The sequence below is a fragment of the Perca flavescens genome, chromosome 21 (genome assembly GCF_004354835.1).
Source record: "Perca flavescens isolate YP-PL-M2 chromosome 21, PFLA_1.0, whole genome shotgun sequence".
Taxonomy (NCBI): Eukaryota; Metazoa; Chordata; class Actinopteri; order Perciformes; family Percidae; genus Perca; species Perca flavescens.
This window is the reverse complement of record NC_041351.1, coordinates 4,746,956-4,770,603: the sequence shown is the minus strand read 5'-3', so window position 1 is coordinate 4,770,603 and position 23,648 is coordinate 4,746,956. Positions and strand designations below refer to the sequence as shown.

The following is a 23,648-nucleotide window of genomic DNA, read 5'->3' as shown; positions in this document are numbered from 1 at the left end:
AACAGTGTCTATATTACCACCACATTTTGCTTGTATTGTAAAATGATTTGCACGCCCACCCGCTGTGGGGCTGCGGACACTTAACCAATCCAAACCTGTCTAATTTTCCAGTAAATTACACTTCCTGTTTAGTTACAACCTCACAGGTGGGGGGGATTTGTTCCCTAGTTGTTTTCCAGATAAATAGGAGCTGTAAGAGCAATTCACGTTTGATTTATTACAGACCCAAATCATCACTGTTGCAAAGCTCCATTTAGAAATGAGCTTTTAATGCCATCAATAAACATCTCTTCACCCACAGAATTTGAAAATAGGGACAGGAATCATTTAAAGGTCCCATGACATGGTGCTCTTTGGATGCTTTTATATAGACCTTAGTGGTCCCCTAATACTGTATCTGAAGTCTCTTTTATATAGACCTTAGTGGTCCCCTAATACTGTATCTGAAGTCTCTTTTATATAGACCTTAATGGTCCCCTAATACTGTATCTGAAGTCTCTTTTATATAGACCTTAGTGGTCCCCTAATACTGTATCTGAAGTCTCTTTTATATAGACCTTAGTGGTCCCCTAATACTGTATCTGAAGTCTCTTTCCCTGAAATTCAGCCTTGGTGCAGAATTACAGCCACTAGAGCCAGTCCCACAATGAGCTTTCCTTAGGATGTGCCATTTCTTTGTCTGTAGTTATTGAGGAGGGGGGGGGGGGTGTGGCCTTGACCAACTGCCACTTTGCTCGTTTGAAAGCCATGATGTCTCTCTCTCTCTCTCATGGGTGGGCCAAATTCTCTGGGCGGGTAAAGCAGAGAAAAGGGAGATAACCTTGCTCCTTATGACCTCATAAGGAGAAGATTCCTGATTGGTCCATCTGAGCTTTCTTTTTCTCAAAGACAGAGCAGGATACCCAGGGCTCGGTTTACACCTGTCACCATTTCTAGCCACCGGGTGACCATAGGCAGGCTGGGGGAACTCATATTAATGTTAAAAAACCTCATAAAGTGACATTTTAATGCCGTGGGACCTTTAAAGTTAAAAGGCTGACAAAATTCTTTTACTCACCTATAAAGTACAACCAAAAACATAAGCCTTTGTCCACTTAGGACTGATTTCCCACTCCTACTGTTACTTGGTAATAACCGTTGTATATCTGTGGTTCTTTCATTCATTGACAGAGGGAGATGGTGTATGCTCCTCAGGACTCTCCGCCCAACCGCCGCCTCAGCAACCCGCCCATGTCTTCCCAGCATTCATCCTGCTCTGCCTCCCCTCAAGGCTCACCGTCCCGCGCCCGCCTCCTCTACAGCGGCGCCAGGCCTTCTTCCTATGCCGGGCCGCCCCACCACACCCACTCCCTGCCGCACCCGCACTCCCAGTCCCAGTCCCAGTCCCAGTCCCACCACTCCTCTCCCCACCAGCAGCCGCAGCTCCACCAGCCCCATCACACCCAGCAGGCCTTCTGCTCCTCCTCCAGCGCCATCCTGGAGCGCAGAGACGTGAAGCCCGACGACGAAGTAGGGGGGTCCAGGAGCATGGTGCTGCTGCGGGGAGAAGAACGCGGGGGAGGGGGGATCTACGCGGACCCCTACTCTCTGGGCCCAGACACAAGCCGGCTAAGTCTCGCAGGAGGTCCTCACTCGCCTCTCCCAGCCCGAGCGGACCCCTACGGCTCCTTATACCGCCGGGGAGGGGGCGGGGGTGGAGGTGCTGGATCGATGCGTTCACTCACCTCCTACACCGCAGCCGCTTTACAAGGAGAGCTGATGGAAAGCGGGGCTCTCTACAGACCAGGGGGCCCGCTTTATAACGACGCCTACGCTGCGTCTATGTTGGCCATGGGGCTGCGGGTGCCTCCTCCTTCCTCCCCACAGAAGATACCCGACATGAGGGAGTCCTACGCGGGCACCATGCCCGGCCGGGGCTCCCCAGGGAGGCAGAGTTTGCGAAGGGACTCGGTGGCGTCCTCCGTGTTCGGGGACAGCCCCAAAGCGCGCGGCCAGGGCTCGGGGTTAGGGCTCACATCAGAGCAGCTCTGCCTGATGGCCGGGACTGGAGGGGAGGGAGGGAGTGCCGGAGGCTTTGGCTCACCCCTGCTGGGAAATGAAACCGAGACCCGGTAGGACATATTTCTCAACACATATTCCTGCATCATGCGTTATGTTGTTTACATGAGTATGACTGTGATGTGCAAATTTTACTCGTCTGTACTGTAGTAACAATGTACAGTATACTTTATATTTGTTTAGCACTGGACACGGATCACTGCAGCTACATAATTAGCACACAGTAACTTTTGAAAAGAGAGTGCAGTCATTGTTTTATAAATAAAAAACAAACCTCTTGCCCAATTAGATACACTCAGTCTTTTTCTGCTACAGTCTTCTTGGTCTGCTATAACAGTAAGTAAGTTACTTATTAGACCAGTAAGTTATTGCTTTTTTTTAGCAATCTTTACTGCTGAGTAAGTTAGTTGACAGTTTTCACTGTTAGACCAGAAAGGACAGAGGTGGTGCTGGACACTGACGTAGCTACTACCTTAATTCTGAGCCGGAGCTAACCGGTGACATGTTCGCTGTAGCCGAAATAGCTCACCGAGCTGGCATGATACCAGTTTACTAACTACCAGTTAGCAAGCTGGTCAGCTTAGTCATTAACTTGGACAAAACGTTCCCACAGTTTGTTCATTTGTGCCATCCAATATCTTTTTTTTGTGGAGCAGTTTATAGTCCAGCAGAGCAGGGTTACCGTAATTTCCAGACTATAAGTCACACCTGACTATAAGTCACACCTGACTATAAGTCGCAGGACCAGCCGAAGTAGGAAAAAAAGTGTGACTTATAGTCCGGAAAATACGGTATGTCAAATTGGATGGTGTGCCACAGTGGATTTGACAGCATTTGCTATTGGTCAAAGGTATAAGTGGTGTGAAAGCTCGGGGTGGATTAACTTCACTGATCTGAATTTTACAGAATTTTCTGCAGATTTGTAATAAATAATTTTACGGAAAAAAAAAATACATCTGAAGATTCTGTTTGGGGTTTGGTGATTATTCATGAACTGTTTTATCAATAAAACCACTAATCCTGAAGCAGGCATGAACATGATAATAGTACCACACTTCCTTTCTTCCACTTACAAATGGGGCTTGAAAGGGGAACACTGGGAGAGTATTATAGTATTTATTATGCAATTATGTTTTATTCCAGGGAGCGGATGGAGGCCATGGAGAAGCAGATAGCGAGCCTGACCGGGCTGCTGCAGAGAGTACTGAGCAGAGCGCCTGAGGCAGAGAGCCCGTAAGAGAGAGAGACACACACACACACACACACACACACACACACACACATGAAAACACACTTTATATACAGACGCATTTGCCACAACACACATTAAAGTTGAAAGAGTTCCTATCCTACCACTATTTTCCATATATATATTCCTATATACTTTCGTCCAAAACACGTAGTTCAACATTATGACAGGAAAATATTACATTAAATGCTTTTTTTTTTAGCTTGATATGTAAATGACTGAAACAGCAATTCAGTCATGTAGGAAAATGATTAGGATTCATGTGTGAAATCTTTATGTACTACCAGGGTTTGAAATACCACGGTAGTGCACGTGAAATTCGAGCTGTGCACGTAATTCTTGGCTCTTAGTAGAGAGAATATGTTGTGCAGGGCTGACAACTCACACCCCACATGTCCGTTTTTACGCAGTTAAATCAAATTTATAACTGAAAACTAAAGGTAATTTAGTACACATCATACTGTTACATGAGTTGTTGAATAAGTGACATCACCGAAGAAGTCCTAATATGAGAAACAATTTGAGAAGCGCAATGGATTTCTGCTTAAAACATTCCATTCATATAAAATTTGAAGTAGTTTGTGCTAACACGTTGACGATTAAAGGAACCTTTCACCTTTAACACATTGAGGGCCCTATCTTTCACCCGGCGCAGTGCAAAGCCCGACGCAGTTGTCAATTTCCCGTGCAGCGCCCGCATTGTTTAAATAGCAAATGCACCTGCACCCATCTGTGTGCCCCGTGGGCGTGCTGGTCTTACAGGGAGGTGTGTTCAGGTGCATTTTTGGCGTGTTGCTTTCTTGAGGCAGCGGGAAGTGATCGCGCCATTGACCAACAAAAATCTGGTCTAAAGTCAATAACGCAGCATTTCATTGTTATGTTAAAAACAAATTAGTAAAATGCACCTAGACTTATGCACACTATGCTTGTTACACACACAGGGAAGCGCAGCAGCACACACACATGCAGAAACGCACCTCCACCATGCGCTTCATGCCGTGCGCTTGGATTGTTAAAATAGGGCCCTAAGTTCCTCATATTCAAAATGTCATAAAAAAGAAAATACTGCATCAGACGATGTTACATTCATTTCGGATGGATCCGGATGTGTCGGAAGTGCCAAGAAAGAAGGGAAAATACACCAAATAGTGCTGTAAAAAAACATTTTGGTGCAGGTCAATTTAAAAGTTACATTTACCAGTTCATATACACAGAAAAAAGTATTTTGAGCCATAAACTACTGTTGATCATGTAGGGAATAGTGAACGAGTCTTATCCACACACACACACACACACACACACACACACACACACACACACACACACACACACACACACACACACACACACACACAAACACAAACACAAACACCAGAAGGTACATTCTGAAAAACGGTGCAGCGCATACGTTTCCCACCATATATCAACAGCTTCTCAGTAGCTGAGTCGATAGTGTGTTCTGGCTATAAGTACTTTAACACTTGCCTCTTCCAGGGAGAAGATTGAGTCAGCCAGTGACTGCTCAGGAACTGACAGTAAGTGCTCACTACCCAACAAAAAAAAAGACAAACTATTTCCTATCACTGCCTGTCACTGCTTCCCACTGCTGCTTGTTTGATAGCCACATAAATTGGCTCTTCTTCCTCTCACAGAGCTGCTGCTATTTCATGTTCTCTGCATAATTCTTAAATTGCCTCATATGTGATCGTAATGGCTGACTCTGCAAGCTTCTTCTTCATACTGTGTGTGTGTGTGTGTGTGTGTGTGTGTGTGTGTGTGTGTGTGTGTGTGTGTGTGTGTGTGTGTGTGAGAGTGTGCCGGCTCTCTGCTGCTGTGTAACTGGTGCTCATGCTTCTTGTTTTAGCTGGACGAACTAAAAAAAAGAAAGGTAGCTATGTGTTCCTGAAGTGTCTGGTACCTGTTCCCTCGTCTACACCTCTCTGTGGTCTTTATCTGGATCCCTGTTTGCTTCCTCAAAGTGTGTGTGTGTGTGTGTGTGTGTGTGTGTGTGTGTGTGTGTGTGTGTGTGTGTGTGTGTGTGTGTGTGTGTGTGTGTGTGTGTGTGTCATCCTGAAGGATTTACCTCCCTCTCAGCTGGTGTCCTTCACTTTCCTCTTGTTTCCTGTCTGTTTGTGCAAGAAGTAATTTGAGTTGCATTAATTCCGAAACAAAAACATGTTGTTTTGATTGTTTTTCCCCCTCTGACTGAGTTATTTTTAGTAGCCAGACATGACCCATGTTCAAAAGGTCCAGTGAGCATTTGAACATTTGTGTTGCTGTGTGCACACCTCTTCAATAATTAAATATGCAGGCTTGGGGAGTAACGGAAAACATGGAACAGAGTTTTGCAATGAGAATACAAAAAAAAGGTAAAAAAGTAACTGTATTCTGTTAAAGTTACACACAAAAATGGGAAATAATAATGGTGTTTCACTAATATTTAAAGGTCCCATATTGTAAAAAGTGTCTTTTTTTAAAATTATTATTATAAAGCAGGTTGAGGTGCTGTATAAATACTGTAAAAGTATCAAAACGCTCAATCCACAGAGGAAGGCCCACAGCCAGTATTCAGAAACTGTGCCTTTAAACGAGCTGTCAGAATTTCCTGTATGGTTGTGATGTCACAACTATACTACAGTAGGTAGAAAGCTCCGCTGCAGTCATTCCCCGGCTGCTGAGACGCCGAAAGCGCAGATGCTGAAGACCAGGAAACACGGACCAATCAGAGCAGACTGGGCTTTTTTTGGGAGGGGGTCTTAAAGAGACAGGCTCGAAAACTGATCATTTTAGTGTGAATACAGGTATATTCAGTCAGACATTATGAGACAAATAATGTGTTTAACAATATAATAATAATAATAATAATAATAATAATAATAACAATAATACGTTTATTTGATGTAGCACCTTTTCCAGACAAAGTCACAAAGTGCTTCATATTTAACATTAAAGCATGTAAACATGTTCTGGTAGAAACCACAAATAAAATCATGAACCTGAAAATAATAAGGGAAAAAACATCCAAGTACAGTGCAAGTTATGCCCATATTTGGTATTGAGGTCATTTAAAAGTAACGGTAAGTAATCAATTGACTTTAATATTGTGATGCTTGGATTAGGTTACTGACTACATAGTCAGTAGTAGTAATTGGTTCAGAATACATTTTTAAAGTAACCCTATAAAACTTTTACAGCCACACAAGTGCTGATGAAACTGCATTTGTTGAAATGGATTTCTTTAGATGAAGTGTTCAGTCTTAGCTGCCGTTGGGTCAGTTTTGAAGTTTCCGAGAGGAATTAAATTAATGTTCTCTCTTCTTATCTGATGTAATGTAATGTCTGATCTTATGCCAAATTATAGATAACCCTGGATGTTTTGTATCTGTTATCAACTTAGAACGGACTTTTCTCTTGTAGTTTCGTTTGTTGAACATTTATTTCTTCGATAATTCCAGTGAAGCTTCACAGATTTGTCCCGTGGCTTCAGCTCTTTATGTTTCTATCTTTCTCCCGTTAAGATCTGATACTTATATGTCTGCAAGAATGAGAAAAGTGTCTATTTTAAGTGTGTATTTTAGTCAGATTGACTCAAACTGTCTGAGTCGACTGCCTTTGTGCTCTTAGTTAAAATCAAGACATTCCTCTTATTCGTCTGAACTGGTGAGGCTGCAGAAAGTCAGACTACGCCTGTCAGATGCTCCTCTAAAGCTCTCTAGAATAATGTTTAAAAAAACTCCCCACAGTGTCTGCGGATCTCCGGGTCCGAGTTTCTAGGACGCACTCTGCAGCTGACGTGGGAAGTCGTCACATTGTCTGCAGAGGTGTCGGCAGTGAGGTGTTTGAGATGAATTCCTGTCATCGAATGGATTTCAGGAGTCTAGACTTGAAAGTGGATCTTAAATGCAACTCTTCAATCTGTTATCGATTGATTGTCTCGTAGTTATTATTATTATTATTATTATTATTATTATTTATTACATTTATATAGCGCTTTATCATAGACATTCAGTAGTTATTTCCCCTTTGTCTCGTTTCTGCATGATGCGTGTGACTCAACACCCTAATTACTGTCAGAGCATTCATCGTCATTCCAAAGGATTATCTGAGTCGGAAAGACTCAGATAATCAACATTTGGGCTGTCGGGGGACTCTTTTATAATGAGAAACTTGGATCTAGTGGAAATGCTGTTTTTCACTACTGATCCCGTTTGTCCCTGAAGCCTTCCCATGCTGTTCATCATTGTTAAGTCTACGTAAGACTGTAATCTCCACCTTTGACCTGCAGCACAGATAGAACTTGTCCTGAATCGCTGCTGCTGGAACAACCAATATTCTTTTATCGGGTCAGAAAATAGTTTTTCTACTGGATGGACATTTGAGGTCATGAGAGACCAACTGTTTACGGATTTGTCTCCGAAAGATTGAAGGTTTCTCTCATGCTCTACAGTATGTACAGTTCTGTAATTTTTTTTTCTCTCTCAGGCATTCATTTAAAACTTTCTGATTAGCTAACAGTGTTTTGGGACAACTTCTATTAGTTCCGCTGTGCTCTAAAGGAACCCAAAAACAAAGCTGAGAGAACTGAGAGAAGAATTTAAAATCCTGCTTTTTGTTGGGCAGCTCTGACACCGTCTGCTCCATTGGCCCTGATGCCACCTCCACCCTCGGGGCCCAACCAGCCCGTGACAGTGTCCCGTCTGCAGATGCAGCTCCACTTACAAGGCCTGCAGCAGAACACCAACGCGCTGCGCAAACAACTGTCGCAGCTACGCAACATCCAGGTGTGTGTGTGTGTGTGTGTGTGTGTGTGTGTGTGTGTGTGTGTGTGTGTGTGTGTGTGTGTGTGTGTGTGTGTGTGTGTGTGTGTGTGTGTGTGTGTGTGTGTGTGTGTGTGTGTGTGTGTGTGTGTGTGAGAGGAGTTGTGAATGGGAAGGGTCTTAAAAAAACAACAGATTAATTTTGTATATTTGTGACTGGAGTTTCTGCATGTGCATTTCACAGGTGCTTAGTTGCCAGTTTGATATGCACACCTAACTTGAAGTAGTGCAAGCTACAGTCCTAAAATTAATCCTGTGTTCATGAGATCTTGATTCAGCGTAATAGCAATTTTGAAGGCCATTCTATTTTATTGAGTTATAGTACACCGAGAGGTGTTTTTTAATATTTTGTCCAGACCAACCTCCACACCTTTCTTTGTAATCTTCAAGTAGTTTCTTGTTACCTTTTCCTTTTTTTAAAGATTTGTTGAATGCAGCTTTATCTGAAGCACTTATGATCTGTATCATACGTATGAAAGGTGCTAGGGTTGCGTAAGGAAGGGCATCCAGCGTTAAAACCTTTTCCAAATCAAATATGCGGATCATAACATCAGATTTCCAAATCTAGGGTGACCCTTAACAGGAGCAGCCGAGAGGAAGAAGTCCTAGTGTCATTATTATTGTAGTTAAATCAACACCTCTCAATTGTTTGAGTAAAAAACTGATTACAACATTTAACATTATAACCTTTATAAATGTAGGAATGATTGCAGGGCGGCACTAATTACAGTACAGTGTAAACTGCAGCTGAATGGCAGGTGAACTAAAGCGCGTGTCTTGGTGTCGCAGCTGGAGAACCAGGACTCTGTCTTGTCCCTGCTGAGGCAAACGGAGTCTGAGCTGAGCCTCATGATGCTGGACGCCATGCGCACCCAGGAGGACCCGCTCCAGAGACAGCGCCTCCTCGTGGAGGAGGAGAGACTCAAGTACCTGAACCAGGAGGAGCTGCTCATCCAGCAGCTGCAGTGAGTTCAGAGCACCATCCGTTTATTTAACAAGCTAGGGATGTCCCAATCAGCTTTTTATTTTTTTGAGATTCTTGTTTTGGCATTTTAAGCCTTTATTATATAGGACAGCTGAAGATGTGAAAGGGGAGAGAGAGAGGGGGAATGACATGCAGCAAAGGGCAGCAGATCCGAGTTGAACCCGCTGCGACAAGGACTGAGCCTTTCTACATGGGGCCCACACTATATCTGGTGAATTAACCAGGTGCCCCCATCAGCTTTTTTTGGCCCCTGATCCGATTTTTTAAATGAATATCTGTCTGTACAGAGTCCTGATCTGATACTCGTATTTGCCTAGATAATAGAGCTGCCAGTTATTTCATGGATCCAGGATACTATGCATCCTTTGGCCTTTGGAATTAAAATAGCCCCCCCACATCATCACATACCCTTCACCATACCTAGAGATTGGCATGGGGTACTTTCCAAAAAATCATCTCTCAATGCAAATCAAACCAGCTATTAGGCTAACTGAAATAAAACCATGCCAATCTCTAGGTATGGTGAAGGGTATGTGATGATGCGGGGCTATTTTAATTCCGAAGTGCTGAGCACTGTAGATCTTGCACTGGTGTAGAGGAGGAACACACATTTGAGTGAATCTGTGAACCTGGTCCTCATCAGTGATCTGGAGAAGTCGGTGGAGGAGCTGCAGAGGAACTCGTCGGTCAATCACGGCCTGGTGACGGAGCAGGACGTAGAGCAGAAGAGCAAAGAGCTGAGGAAGCTGGGAGAGACGCTCACTGAGCTCAAAAGTAAGTGTTACTGCCTCCTGCACGTGTTTGGAGATCGCTGTGATCTTTGATGCTGTAGACTCAGAAGCTTTCCCCGCCTGTCTCGGTGCTTTCACCCTTAAATCGCATCAGATTTAAGAGCAGCTGGTTTCAAAAAGTCCAACTCCTGCCTGGCTTACTTTCACTTTCCTGCCCCGCTGTTTTCACCACCGCTGCAGTCTCATTTCACACAAGCATATTTCTTTTTCCTATTGTCGACATCTCACTAAAAGACCAAAACCAACAGTGAATGTATCCGCTAACAAGTAATTTGTGTTCTTCACAGCCTAATATAACGTTCCACATGCAGCACAAATGAATGGGAGAAAGTGGCGACCAGAGGAGGCCTAAAAACACTTTAAAAAGATTTAAAACAACCTCCTTCTTTCACCAACATGTCCATTTTATGTTTCTAAAATGTTGGGGTTATATTGATCCGGAATAGTGCCACTGATACATTTTAGCCACTTATCCTTTGTGTCTTCTTCTTTTGGAAATCCAGACAATGGCGGTACACACCCAAGCACACAAAGCCTCCACTGGGACATGTTTGTTCACTGCCAGCTGGCCTCCTACACCTCCCACATTCTCTTTCTTTGAGGCTGGGGGGGGGCGTGCATTCTCAAAATGTCTACGTCATTGATTGAGGAATTTTGAACAAGAATGTGGGTGATGCGTTTTAGGCAGTTGAGGAAAAAGGGCTTTCTGTAGGATAGAAAGCTCCATTTGGAGTGAATTGTGTTTTTTCTGGTACTTTATACATCTATTACATGCACAAAAAAGTAAATAACCCAAAAGCAAAAAGCATAATAGGGCTTCTTTAAAGGATAAGTCTGGGGATACTTTTACTAATTTATAACTTCTTCCTCTGTGCCATAGAACTCCTTTGCTGTTAAAAACACATCAAAGAGCCTCACTGTTGCTCTGGCTGACATGTTCCTTCATCACAATGAACACACACACTGTAGTTTATTTTGACTGAATCCCCAACACACACCGTCGTGCTGCCACAAACACTCACTAGAGCAGGGGTATTCAACTTAAATTGTAAGAGGTCCACTAAGTTAACCCTCTGCCCCCCGCAGAGGTCAGAAGAATTCAATACCTACAAATATATACTATATACTAAAACTAATAATAATACTCGGATCAGTTTAGTTGACATTTTTAAACTCAAAGAGGCAAAAATGCACTGCCTATTATGAACAAACATGATGAAATTAAAAGTGCCATAAATCCATCAAATCTTAATTTGCTTTGTAAATATTCCTTTCAGTCCATAAAAATAAAACCTCTTCAAAAGTAAAACTGAATAAAGTGCTCTTTTAGGCTGACCTGAGCTTAATAATCACTTAAAGTCCGAAGTACAAGCTCAAAAAAGGCAATAATACAGTGCCTTTATAGAACAAGCATATGATGAACGGAAAAACAACACACATATGCCCGTGTTTCTCTGTGAGAGAGTGAGACAGGACTCGTATAGATCGCTCTTATTGGGCTTTGGGCACATTGCTCAGTGTCCTGACCTCAGACTGCCGTGGCTAAGTTTCCTCGAAGTGTCTGTGTCTACTTTCATATTGGCGTTCAATAATTCCACTTTTGACAATCGCAACAGACTCCAGCCTCGTAGAACTCATAGCAGGAAGAATAAAGGCAGACTTTTCTGTCCACTCATCTCGGTCAAGTTATCGATATTTTGATAATGCCATGTTCTTTTATCGTAATTGTGTAGGCCTACCTGGGTACCTCGGTCAGCTCGCGTCTCTCCCGCATGTTTTTTAAAGCTAGCAACGGCAACAAACAGTCGCAGGCAATCGCAGGACCCATACAGCCTCGTTCTGCCGGTTAAAAATTCCTTTGACAAGATAAATACGTACTGTATATCATTTATATATATTTCCCAGTTGTGTCAAAAGGCTTCACGATCCGGATGGAAGCCTCCTACGTTCCAGTTTTGGACCCAGAGTCTGCCAGGTGGTGACTCCTGCACTAGAGCACCAAATGTGGATTAATCCTCCGCTGAAAATAGTCCCCAACTAATGCACCATTTACTAAAAAACTACACTGACCAGCTATTTAGTAAAAGTAAAATGTATATCATCTAAAGATGACCATCCTCTGTAATAACCAATGGGCTTGGGGTTTAGTGCAAAGACATAGTAGGACATCTGGAAAGTATCTGGAGACGGACTAACACAATGTTGGGTTTGATCTTTTCGTGGGGGTTTAAAACATCAGCCGTGTCCTTTTTAGTTTACTAATTGTACATTACTGGTTAGTTTGCTAAAAATAGCTCATTATAATTCTCTATTATTTATTTTTTAAAGCCCGGGTATAGAATATAACTATTCTTTATTGGTTGCACATTTTTATCCAAGTTGTCCTTCTGCTTTATGTATTACAGTACAATGTGATTACTAAAGTACAGCTACTGTATGATGGCGTAAATACTTCTGGCATTACTTCAAGTACCCATAAAAAAACTAAACAATTCTGCAGTACTTTAGTTGCAGTTTTGGGTCACAGTTCAAATACTAAGATTGCTAAACTACTACGTGTACAGTTTGGCAAATTGATGTTAAACAAAGTCACGGATGAATATTTATGAATCCTGATATTCATGAAGTTTCAAGTTGAGCCTCTTGTCCTGCTACTCTGACCTGTGTACTTCCACTCTCCATCTTGAATATTAATGAGTACTTCCTCTTAAAGCTCCAGGGTGCCTTGTTATAATAATGTGTACTGACCACTCGCCTACACAGTGCTTAGATTCAGTCTTTGAGTGGCAGTTGGACAGTTTTTCAGGACAGCCGAGTGTCCAACATTTGAGAAACTGGCTGTGAAGTGTCCACACATACACCCACACGTGAACACAGCCTGTGTGTTTGTTACTGCACGTGTAGCGTGCCCTTCCCTCTCGTTTGGCCGACCTCCGCCGAATCCTCCTCCCCTTAGATGTGACAGGAAAATCCTGTGGCTTTGAATAGCTGCGACAGAAACGGCATCCTGTAATCTCCCCTCTACCTCTCCTCACTCTCCGCCTCCATTTCTCCACGCATTATCCCTCCCACGATGCCACTCTCTCTTCTTCATCCATCCGTAATTCTTTGTCGCTGTCGTCCTGCCCTCCTCATCCCTTTCTCTTCCCTCTCCCCTCCCGTGCAGACCAGTTCCCCAGCCTGCAGAGCAAGATGCGGGTGGTGCTGAGGGTGGAGGTGGAGGCTGTTAAGTTCCTGAAAGAGGAGCCTCACCGCCTGGACGCCCTGTTGAAGCGCTGCAACACCATGACTGATGCGCTCAGCATGCTCCGCAGGTGTGCATATCAAACACTCCCCAGTTTGCTCGCACAACACTTTACTGTCTTATTAAACCAGGTCAGATCACCACGGTTACTCCACATGTAGAGGTTTTTATGGGGATTTTCTTTGAGCCTTCTGTAAGATTCAAACCTCACTCTCTGAATAATCAGGCTGCTGTTGTTTAAAATGTATCCCAGGGTTTAGTACTGTAGTTTTGCTACAAGGCCAAAATGATTCCTTCATTTGCGAAAATGTAACCACTTTTTTGTTTATTTGTCTTTATTTGTTTGCTTGCTTTCACAATAGAAAAGTAAAATTATGACAAAAGATATAATATGCATACACAGACATTCACATACATACAAACTAGGGTTTCAACGGTGTGAATATATCACGGTATTACAGTATTACAATCAGTTCCAATGACCCCTAAGGGAACAAAATCAAGAATGTTTTTTGGTTGAAAAAAACGCTTTATTATAATTGAAACTTGAAAACATTTTTTTATGGAAATATGTGTAAAAGTCTCCCTTTTAAAAATGTATGAAATACCTTTTTTAATACCGTAGATAAGAAAATGTACACGGTTTGATCATAGTCAATTTTTATATGATGTTACAGTTCAACCGGTATATTGCTACAACACTAATACAAACACACTAAACACACCTAAATACATAACAATAATAATACATTTTATTTGTATACTGCTTCAAAAGGTACTCAAAGGCACTTTACATGGTAATAAAAACGGTTACAGAAACGGTAAAAGCATGGTTAATGGATCACAGATATAAAGCTCACTATTTTATATTCACTTTTTTCTGAGTTTTTTAAAAGAATTCTTTATTAAAAACATCCGATGAATCACTTATTACATAACAGATAACACCGTGGTGGCCGAGGGGTTTAGGTCACTAACCGTTTGAATCCAACTGGAGACTTTTGTTACAAGTGTTGTTAATTTACCAAAACATAATTTCTGTGGTAAATGAAATGTATTTGATTTCTTGTAGTTTGTTTCTCTAACAGAGTCCAGGACCTTCATGGTGTCCTGTCTGTATTGTAGTCTCTTGTATCCCTCCTATATGTACAGACAAGTGACTGAAGGCGTGTGGAAGGGCCCTGAGGACCTCTCCAGCCAATCGCTGAAGAGAACAGAGGACATGAGTCGCAGCTCTGACCTGGATATCCTCAACAGTCCTCCTCTCAGCCTCAGCGACCTGAGCACCAGCTCCAGCCTGGCCAACTGGATGCCCGTGTCCGCCGGCGACAGCGACACCTCGGGCCCCGAGCAGGACATCCAGCCTTCGATGACGTTTAGGAACCGGGTGCTTGATGAGCTGCCGAGTCGGCGTCCTGGCGATAAGTCTGTCTCAGCCGAAGTCAGACTGGTAATCAGATGTTCATTATGTGGATTCTTCTTCATACTGTTATGTACAAAATAGTCGCTAGGCACTGAGCTCCGGACGCAGCTACGCTGGCTTTGCTAAATAGTCTCAGGAAGGAACTTGTTTTGGTGGAACATTTGCACCCCGCAAAAGAAAACTTCACATACAATATTAGATAAAGTTAACTGTTGACACAATACAGTAACGTGAGCTATTTAAAATAGCTGATACATGGTTAAACCTCATTGGCTCTTACCAGTGTATCTCCATGTGTACTTCGTCTACAGCAGGCGTCTCAAACTCGCGGCCCGCGGGCCAATTGCGGCCCATGGGACGATAGTTTGTGGCCCCCGCCTTAATATGAAAGTTTAATGTAAGTGCGGCCTGCGAGTTTGATATGTATGGTACTTTACAGTGTTGTGTGCGGAGCTGAACGAACCTACCAATCACGGTGGGGTATATGGCTCTCGGGGGCGGGACATCGTCCGGGCTTGATGCAAGCAGAGAAACATTCCTCAATGAGTGAAAGTTACAGCAGCGTTGCCATGGAGTGTTTTCTTCCGTGCCTGGCTGGCTGCCTCATTTCTATTGGGCACACGCGGACATTCGTCCCAGCGCGCTGCGTTCACAACACTTCACTTTTTTTAAGTTGCTGCCCAGCCGGACATTATATGTACATAGATGTATATAAACAGGGGTTAAATTGGGCCGGGGCTCTCTCAGAACACGGCAACAACCCTCCCAGAACTGCAGACAATTCACCACCGCGGGTCAACTACATAACACCAAAGGGTCTCCATTGGTAGGATTAACAGATAAAATGCCTTCTCCTAAAGCTAAAAACCCCGTTTGCAGCGGTGGAAGCCCGTTGCTCGGAAGCTTCACCGGCCGCTACGAGTTCATGTCGCTGACCAAGCCGTGGAACCGGTCCTCGCAGTCGCATCTCCGCCACGGCCACGTGCTCTGAACCGGCCACGGCTCGCCTCCGAGCATCGGAGAGCCCCACTCGTTGTGAAAAACTATGAATGAACACATATGGAATTATGTACTTAACAAAAAAGTGTGAAATAACTGAAAACATGTCTTATATTTTAGATTCTTCAAAGTAGCCACCCTTTGCTTTTTTTATTAATAAGGGAAAAAATTCCACTAATGAACCCTGACAAAGCACACCTGTGAAGGTAAAACCATTTCAGGTGACTACCTCATGAAGCTCATTGAGAGAACACCAAGGGTTTGCAGAGTTATCAAAAAAAGTAAAGGGTGGCTACTTTGAGGAATCTAAAATATAAGACATGTTTTCAGTTATTTTACACTTTTTTGTTAAGTACATAATTCCATATGTGTTCATTCATAGTTTTGATGAGAATCTACAATGTAAATAGTCCTGAAAATAAAGAAACACGTTGAATGAGAAGGTGTACAGTACATATATATATATATATATATACAGCAATCCCACCAATCGGTCCCAAAACGTCCCAGTTAGAGACGGAATGCCCTAAACATATGCTTAGTAAATCTTTACAATCATTCCCCGAAAAAACCAAGCAGGTCTTCCTTATTGCATGATCCAAATTTTCTTTAAAACTTGCAATTATGAGCGTGTAGCGTGCTAGCTCAAAGTTTGTTGTTGTTTTCCAAAGCGAAAGGATTTTGAGAATGGCAACACACAGGTGAGGGACAAAGCGTGACATGTCGGGCTTAATCCTGGAAATGTACTTCCCTTGATCCAGATGTAAAATCTAACAACAATGCACATTATTCAACATTGGACAAATGTCAAACATGACAAAATTAACGTTTGAAATCATACATCATACATGTACAAGGTGGGTGTGCACCCAAGAACAGGAGTTTATAATTCATTTTATCTAGTATCTAGTATTTATCTTAATATTAGAAAACACACTGCATGAATATGTCTTAATTATGTGTTTCCACCTTGGTTAGTAGTTTGCATGTTGCAGTTCCTCATTTGTCTCTATCTGTAAATGTGTCAGGCGGCGGAGCGGGACTGGGAGGAGAAGCGTGCCAGCTTGACCCAGTTCAGCGCCCAGGACATTAATCGCCTGCTAGAAGAGACCCAGGCTGAGTTGATGAAGGCCATCCCGGACCTCGACTTCGCTGCCAGGCACATCAACAAGCCTGCGGTGCCCCCCAAGCCCCAGATCACCATCCCAATAACCTCCAGCGCAGCGACTTCTCCTGCAGCCGGGACCATTGGGACCACGGCCGCCACCGCCTCGACCACCACGCCCAGCGGCGACCAGCAGCCTGGCAAAGTGCAGCTGGCGGCCCAGAAGCTCAACAGTTTGGAGGGGGCCGGTTCACATCGAGGGTCGGGTGAGTCGTGTCTTTTTATTTTTTTTTTTTTTCAACCATCTGTGCAGTACATTCAGTTTTTTTATGTTGTAATTAACTTTTACAGGCGATTTATTCGTGTTTTTAAGTCGTTGTCCTCTGTTTACAGTGGATCTCAGCATGACAAGGTATCGCACAGAGAAGCCCTCCAAGTCTCCTCCTCCACCGCCACCTCGCAGAAGCTTCCCGTCGGCACACGGCCTCACCACCAACCGCACCGGAGAGGTCATCGTCACCGCCAAGAATATGAAGGTGAGATACTATTCAGGAGCGTTTTAAGGATGCCTAGTCTCGCATTGGCAGACCTTACTCCAGTCCAGACCTTACTGTAGTCCACACAGCATTCCAGGATGGGAGAAAAACGTGCTCTGGTTTATTGGCATTTTTTTTAAACTAATCACAATCGTCATGAGTGGTGTTAAGCACCGGATGCAGCCATGGTGCCTCTGCAAAATAGCCTCGGGAAGGAACTTGTTTTGGTGGAACATGTGTACGTTAAAGAGTAGTTTTAGTCGTGCAACAGAAAACTCAGATTGGACAGATAGTCTAGCCGGCTGTCTGGATTTACCCTGCAGAGATCTGAGGAGCAGTTACAATATACAGGGGACAGTGAGCAGAGTTGATTGAGTAGCGTGAGTTGTATCTGAGAGTAGCTGCTGGATAGCTGGTTTGTTGTATTTTGGTGCACAGCCTGTGCCCCTAGTGTTTGTTTGACGTTTACGACCCCTGTGTTGTCTCCCGAGACCGGGCTTTTTCACGGTGTATTCAGGGGGCAGGCAACTAGCGGATCAAGGAGAGATGCCTACGATTTGAGACAAACATTTAATCACGCTGAAACCATGCAGGAACACATAGTGCACCTTTAAAACATTGACCAGGTTTGTACCTTTTGAACGAGTGAACTGCAGAGCCGCTAAATAAACACACAACAGCCGGCAGCTTCAATTAATGATGTGACGGTGAGTGTCACTGAGGGCAGAGCTGCTTTGAATTTAATGAACAGCAGTTTTGCATCTAATTTTAGTGACATTTTGCAGGTGAAACATATCATGCTGAGAGAATCGGTCTAAATCTCATGCAGACCGTCCTGCAATATCTGATAATAAAATCTGAAATAAATCTTAAAATGATTTAAGCCCTGAGTACTTTTAGATTTAAGATATGCAGCTTCACCTTGAAATACAATATCCGTTGTCTTATATGTAGGGATGAGAAACCTGTAGGATTCTGCCCACATAAGAAAGAAAGAAACCTGCTCTGACTTGTTTAACAGAGTGAGATTCCTGTTGGCTAGTAGGGGCAGTTAGAGGTTTTGGTTTTCAGGAAAGAACAAGCTTATGCTGCTCTAAAGCCTCCCTGATCTCCCTGATCTCTCCCTGTGGAGAAACCTGCTGTGTATAATTCACTTTTATCTGCAGTTTGAACAGTTTGAATCCTTCAAGGCATTCATTCAGCAAGGTGTTAAAAAAACCTTTTGCCAAGGACCTCGGCCCTTTCTGATTGAACAATGTCAAGTGAATCATTCTGAAATTCACACTTAAGTTCAGTTTGAAGCCTGTGGAATGTGCTTTTGCTTCATAATAGGTGCCGTTTTGCTAGAAGTATTCTGTTAAAGACAATTCAGGGTCACTCCAAATCAATGCTGAGGGTTTTTCCATTCAGTTTTTGAGTGGAGTGGATCCGTGTGTCGATATTTGGGGTTATTGATACTCTGTCAGTGTTCAGAACAAACAAACTATCTGCATCACATCACTGTTTGCACTAAGCCCTCTACAACAAGTCAGTCTATTGTCCTGTGACCTTGGCTGTCAGCACACCCACAGGACTGCACTGATTGCATTTTCTGTGCTGCAGAACCATTCCTGATAAACTAGATACACTGAAGTACATAAAAACTCTACGATGGGCTGTCAGCTGTTTCTGAGATCCTTGAGCAGAGCTCGTACCACAATGGAAGTTACTTTTAACAACACACTTGTGTCGACATTAGGCCTGCAACTAGTCCCACTCACACAGGATGTATATAAGCCTGCACTCGGCCGCCGATTTCAGACAGAATTCTCTTCCCTTTCCCCTATCTGCGTGTTACCACGGCCAGTGTTGGGAAAGTTCACTTTCCACATGAACTAGTTCAAAGTTCAGTTAACAAATTTTAAAATGAACTATTTCAGTTCATAGTTTCAGGTCTGCTGTGGATGGGACTGAAGTGCGGATTTTCTTTTTGAAAGCTGGCGGGCAAAGTTTGCGCAGAAATGTCAGATTTTTCTCATCCTCACCGACCTCGTCATAAAACTGGTTTAAATGATCATACGAAGAGTTCACGCTGCTTTTCGTTTTGATGACTCATGCGGCGCTGCGACACTGGTGGCTGGTGTTGCCAGATTGGGTTCATGAGCTGTCGTTCAATGAACGCGTTGAGGCACAACACTGACCACGGCATCAGAACAACAAACAACAACACCCTTCTTAAGTCATCAGTCCGTAGGGAGTTGTTTGGGAACCAGAGGGTTGGTGGTTCAAGTACCCTTATGGACCGAAGTACGGAGTGTGGACTGGTAGCTGGAAAAGTGCCACTTCACCTCCTGGGCACTGCCAAGGTGCTCTTGAGCAAGGCACCGTACCCCCCCCCCCCCACCCGCGGGGTGTCCGTCTCCTTTGTGTTGGCGTTCTAACCTCCGGTGGATTTGTGAGGACTATGGTTAACTGCTCCTCAGATCTCTGCAGGGTAAATCCAGACAGTAGGGCTGCCGCCTCTTAGTCGATTAGTCGACTAATCGGTCGTTTTGGTCTTAGTCGACTAAGATTTCTTTAGTCGATTAGTCATTTTTTATGCTTATTCATGCTCTTAATTACTTATTTGCAAGAAACTTCTGAGCACATTTATGGTAACCACAAGATTTAAAGTGGTGCTTTTGCAGGATTAATTGTGGAGAAACTCAGTTTTACAGATGGTTAATTAACTACATTTATATTGTGCTTTTCTAGTCTTAACCACCTCTCAAAGCTCACAGCTCTGTCAATTAAATCAACTAATCGATTAGTCGACAAAATCGGATAAGTGTAATCCGGCTGCCCTACCAGACAGCTAGCTAGACTATCTGTCCAGTCTGAGTTTCTGTTGCACGACTAAAACTACTTTTGAACGTACACATGTTCCACCAAAACAAGTTCCTTCCCGAGGCTATTTTGCAGCGCCACCATTGCTCTGTCCGGCGCTTAGCACCGCCCACGACGATTGTGATTGGTTTAAAGAAATGGCAATAAACCAGAGCATGTTTCTCTCCCATTCCTGAATGCTGTGTGGACTAGCCAGACCCTCCTCCGCAGCGCTGTGGAGGAAGTTGTGGCAATGCAGAACTATTGTGTGTGAAGACCAGATTTTAAGAACAGTCACCAATGAGCCTCTGAGATACTTAAAACAACAGATTAATAAGAACGATGCTGTGACAGTTTTTAATGTCTGCCTTTGTCTTCTAAGATGGAGGAGGATGGCGACATGGCTAAAACTCTGGTGAAGCTGAGGCGGACCCCCAGTGACACCCCTCGGCCTGCCTCGACCCCGCCTGTGATCGCAGCGTCGGCCATTCAAGACGACGACGACGACGAAGAGAAGATTATCGCTGAGCTCGAGGTAGATCATTTGATTCATTAGTTATTTTGATCACATTACTGATTTGTGCCGCTGATTGTTGGTGTGATAACATGTCTGTGCCACACTCTTTCATACAACCACCACGGATCAAAGGTATTTCAGAGAACGCCTGTAAAAGATTGTAATAAACTGCACAGCACCCAACCAAAGGCCGCCCCCATCCCTCCCTGCATCTTTGGGTCCCTTGGCAGAAAGGTAAATTAAAAAAAACAGACCTCTCAAGCTGCCACACCTGTGGACTGTGCTCCTACTCACTGTCCCGTTGCAATCCTTTTCCCTTTTTTTATTCTCTACTTTACTCAAGCTTTTACTTTACTCCAGCTTTTACATAACTACTAATATGCAAAGTGTCAACATCTCGAATCAATGTAGAAGTCTAAGTGAAAATAAAAATCTCTTTACAAAGCTAGAGCGAGACAGACGAGGAACCTAGCTTTCTGGACTTGCTCTGGATGCTGTGTTTCAGTTTGTCCTGTAAAAATAAAAGGGCTAATAAAAACAGGAGATCTGTGCTGTGTTCACAGTATGTTGGCGGTAGGGATTAATGTGTGTTCCAAAAATCTTTCGACATTTTCTGGCCCGGGAGCAGAAGCACGATATCCCTAGAATCCTGGAAAGTGTACCTGTTTTTAAGGTATAACTTCACCTAGAGTCAAACGCATTGGTCATATTTCAAGCAACACTAACTGCAACAGGAAGAAATGTGCCTAAACCTATGGAGCCGATGTGGATGCCGGAGCTGACTGCGGCGGTTCATAAAGGACGTATGTATTTCTGTAGTGACGCGTGTATTTTGTACGTATCAGCCTATTTGGTTTACGCCTAGAACTATTTTTTCCCGTTATTTCATTTCTCAGGAAATAGTTTGGATGTGTAATCCAGGAAACCCTGTTTCCTGGAATTAAACCCTAGTTGGTGGTATTGTTACCATCACTGTGTTTCAATACGGTATATAGAAAAATCTGCACATCATGCCAATTATTTGGTTAATACAACACAAGACCACAAAAAAAATAAAGTAGAACATGTAGCTTCTGTAAACACGTATACAAAACCAAAAGAAAAAATGTTGTATGTATTATATTTATGGGCAACCTCTAGCTCGCCCAGTAAGAATGTGCGCCCAATGTAGGCTCAGTAAAAAAGTAGCGTATTTAGGGGAACTTTTTCAATAGCAGAGGAAATAAAAAACATATGAATAAATCTCATCTCATTATGTCATAAATCAGGGAACATACAGCGTGGTTTCAGTTGTAGATGCTCTCCTGAACTTCTCTTTCTGACCTTGTTAACACTTCCTCTGCTGACTCTGTGCTTCCTGTTCCTCGGCACATAATATGTTGTGAAAGGGAGTTTTTGTTTGACCGTCTCCGTTAACTGGAGCCTCAGCAGAGTAAACATACAACCTCCTAATTGACGGTGTGATGTGTGGCTGGTGAGTCATGGATTGGATGAAGCAGATGATGGATTTAGTTTTTCTTGCCGTGCAGACTGTGAGCAGTGAGAGCTCTTCTTGACAGCTCCGGTGACACATTTAGCCGAGTAAAGAGGTCTTGCTTTTGTTGGAATTATCGCTCACAACGGCGCAAATGCAGGTAGCTGTCAAAATGAAGGACAGTGAGGGGGAGGGGAGGGGAGGGGAGGGGAGGGGAGGGAGGGGGTTTCAGGTTCAGAGCTGTGCACAGAAAGGTTCTATTAGTATCTATTTTCTCTCATGCAGGTGTTTTAAATTCAGATCCTGTATTATTCACTGGAGGCATGTGAGTTATGTTTAAAGTTTTTTGCCAACAGTGATTAACGTACTGTATAAAACAGTCTACACAAAAAGTACAAAAAGTCTCTTTCTGATACTGGTCATATTTTCCGGGGTAGAGCATTTTCCTCTTCTGCGTGCGTGCAGTAATTTGTTTTGATTATTGGTTGGTTGTTAACCGGGTATTTCATGCCTTTATTACAGAGTAAACTGTAGACAACTGAGAGAGAGAGATGGGATATAACATTTTTTAAAGGTTCAGATGCAAAACTGGGACCGTCTGGAACATTTATTACTGAAAATAAATAAATAAAATGTAAAAAGTCAGAGCTAAATTCTAACAGGTCAAAGCACAAGCAAAGAACCGTACAGTAACAACAGAGCCGACAGTGTGGCTCCGCTTCAGGAGAAAACATCACGTTTCAGGAGCAAATTAACTACAAACAACACACATCTTTGCAAACCTGTTTCTATGATGCTGTTATGGATGTTAATCCAATTTTTATTTGTAACAATTTGAATACATTTTACAAAAGAAACCTCAACAAAGCGATAGGAACAAGTAGGGGTGGGGGAAAAAAAATCTATACAGCATAGTATCGCGATATTTTCCGTGGCAATACTGTATCGATACACAGATGCCAAGTATGGATCTATTAGTATATATGTGTTGGTCAGTCTGTCTGCTTGACAATCCCATTTTGCAGCAATAAAAGTGAAGTGAGATGAACAGACAGATATACAGAAATGTATATTTTTAGATAAAACAGATGTTGACAAAATTTTCCTTTTGGGGACATCATTTGAAATTGGGAAAAATTTGAAGTTGGAAAAAAGGTAATACATTGCAATATATCGCAGAATATTGCAATATGTTTAAAATCGCAATAATATTGTATCGTGACGTAGGTATTGTGATGATATCGTATCGTGAGGCCTCTGGTGATTCCCACCCCTAGGAACAAGGCGGGGAATACATTTCTTGGTATTCCAGATATTATAACGTCCTCATTGTTTGCAATGAAGGGGAGAATGTCTGTTTCAGTCATTGTTAAATAATCAATCAATCAATCAACATTTATTTAAATAGCACTTTACAGTAACCAACAGGTATCCAAAGTGCTTCACATCAGAAACCAAGACTAAAACACACATCATATAACATATCATACAATAAAAAGAATGACATATAGAAACAATGAAATCAGAAAAGGTTACATAGAAAATAGGAGAGGGAAATTGTCACACCACTACTATATATTAAAAGCCTTTCTAAACAGATAAGTTT

The 23,648-nt window shown here is 43.0% G+C and overlaps 1 protein-coding gene across 7 annotated transcripts in view; it reads left to right on the top strand.

Moving 5' to 3' along the window:
- The window catches only part of srcin1b (SRC kinase signaling inhibitor 1b), a 128,194-nt gene that overhangs the window by 92,305 nt on the left and 12,241 nt on the right, over positions 1–23,648 (top strand). For 5 of the 7 annotated variants that reach the window (XM_028567286.1, XM_028567288.1, XM_028567290.1 and 2 more), the window contains 12 exons: positions 1,171–2,111; positions 3,202–3,291; positions 4,802–4,842; positions 7,928–8,088; positions 8,914–9,089; positions 9,753–9,883; positions 13,067–13,214; positions 14,270–14,594; positions 16,595–16,937; positions 17,065–17,207; positions 20,434–20,586; positions 20,701–20,802. In XM_028567286.1, the coding sequence (XP_028423087.1) occupies positions 1,171–2,111; positions 3,202–3,291; positions 4,802–4,842; positions 7,928–8,088; positions 8,914–9,089; positions 9,753–9,883; positions 13,067–13,214; positions 14,270–14,594; positions 16,595–16,937; positions 17,065–17,207; positions 20,434–20,586; positions 20,701–20,802 (2,754 nt within the window). The remainder of the gene's footprint in view (positions 1–1,170; positions 2,112–3,201; positions 3,292–4,801; positions 4,843–7,927; positions 8,089–8,913; positions 9,090–9,752; positions 9,884–13,066; positions 13,215–14,269; positions 14,595–16,594; positions 16,938–17,064; positions 17,208–20,433; positions 20,587–20,700; positions 20,803–23,648) is intronic. The other 2 variants (XM_028567287.1, XM_028567289.1) reach the window with 2 other exon arrangements.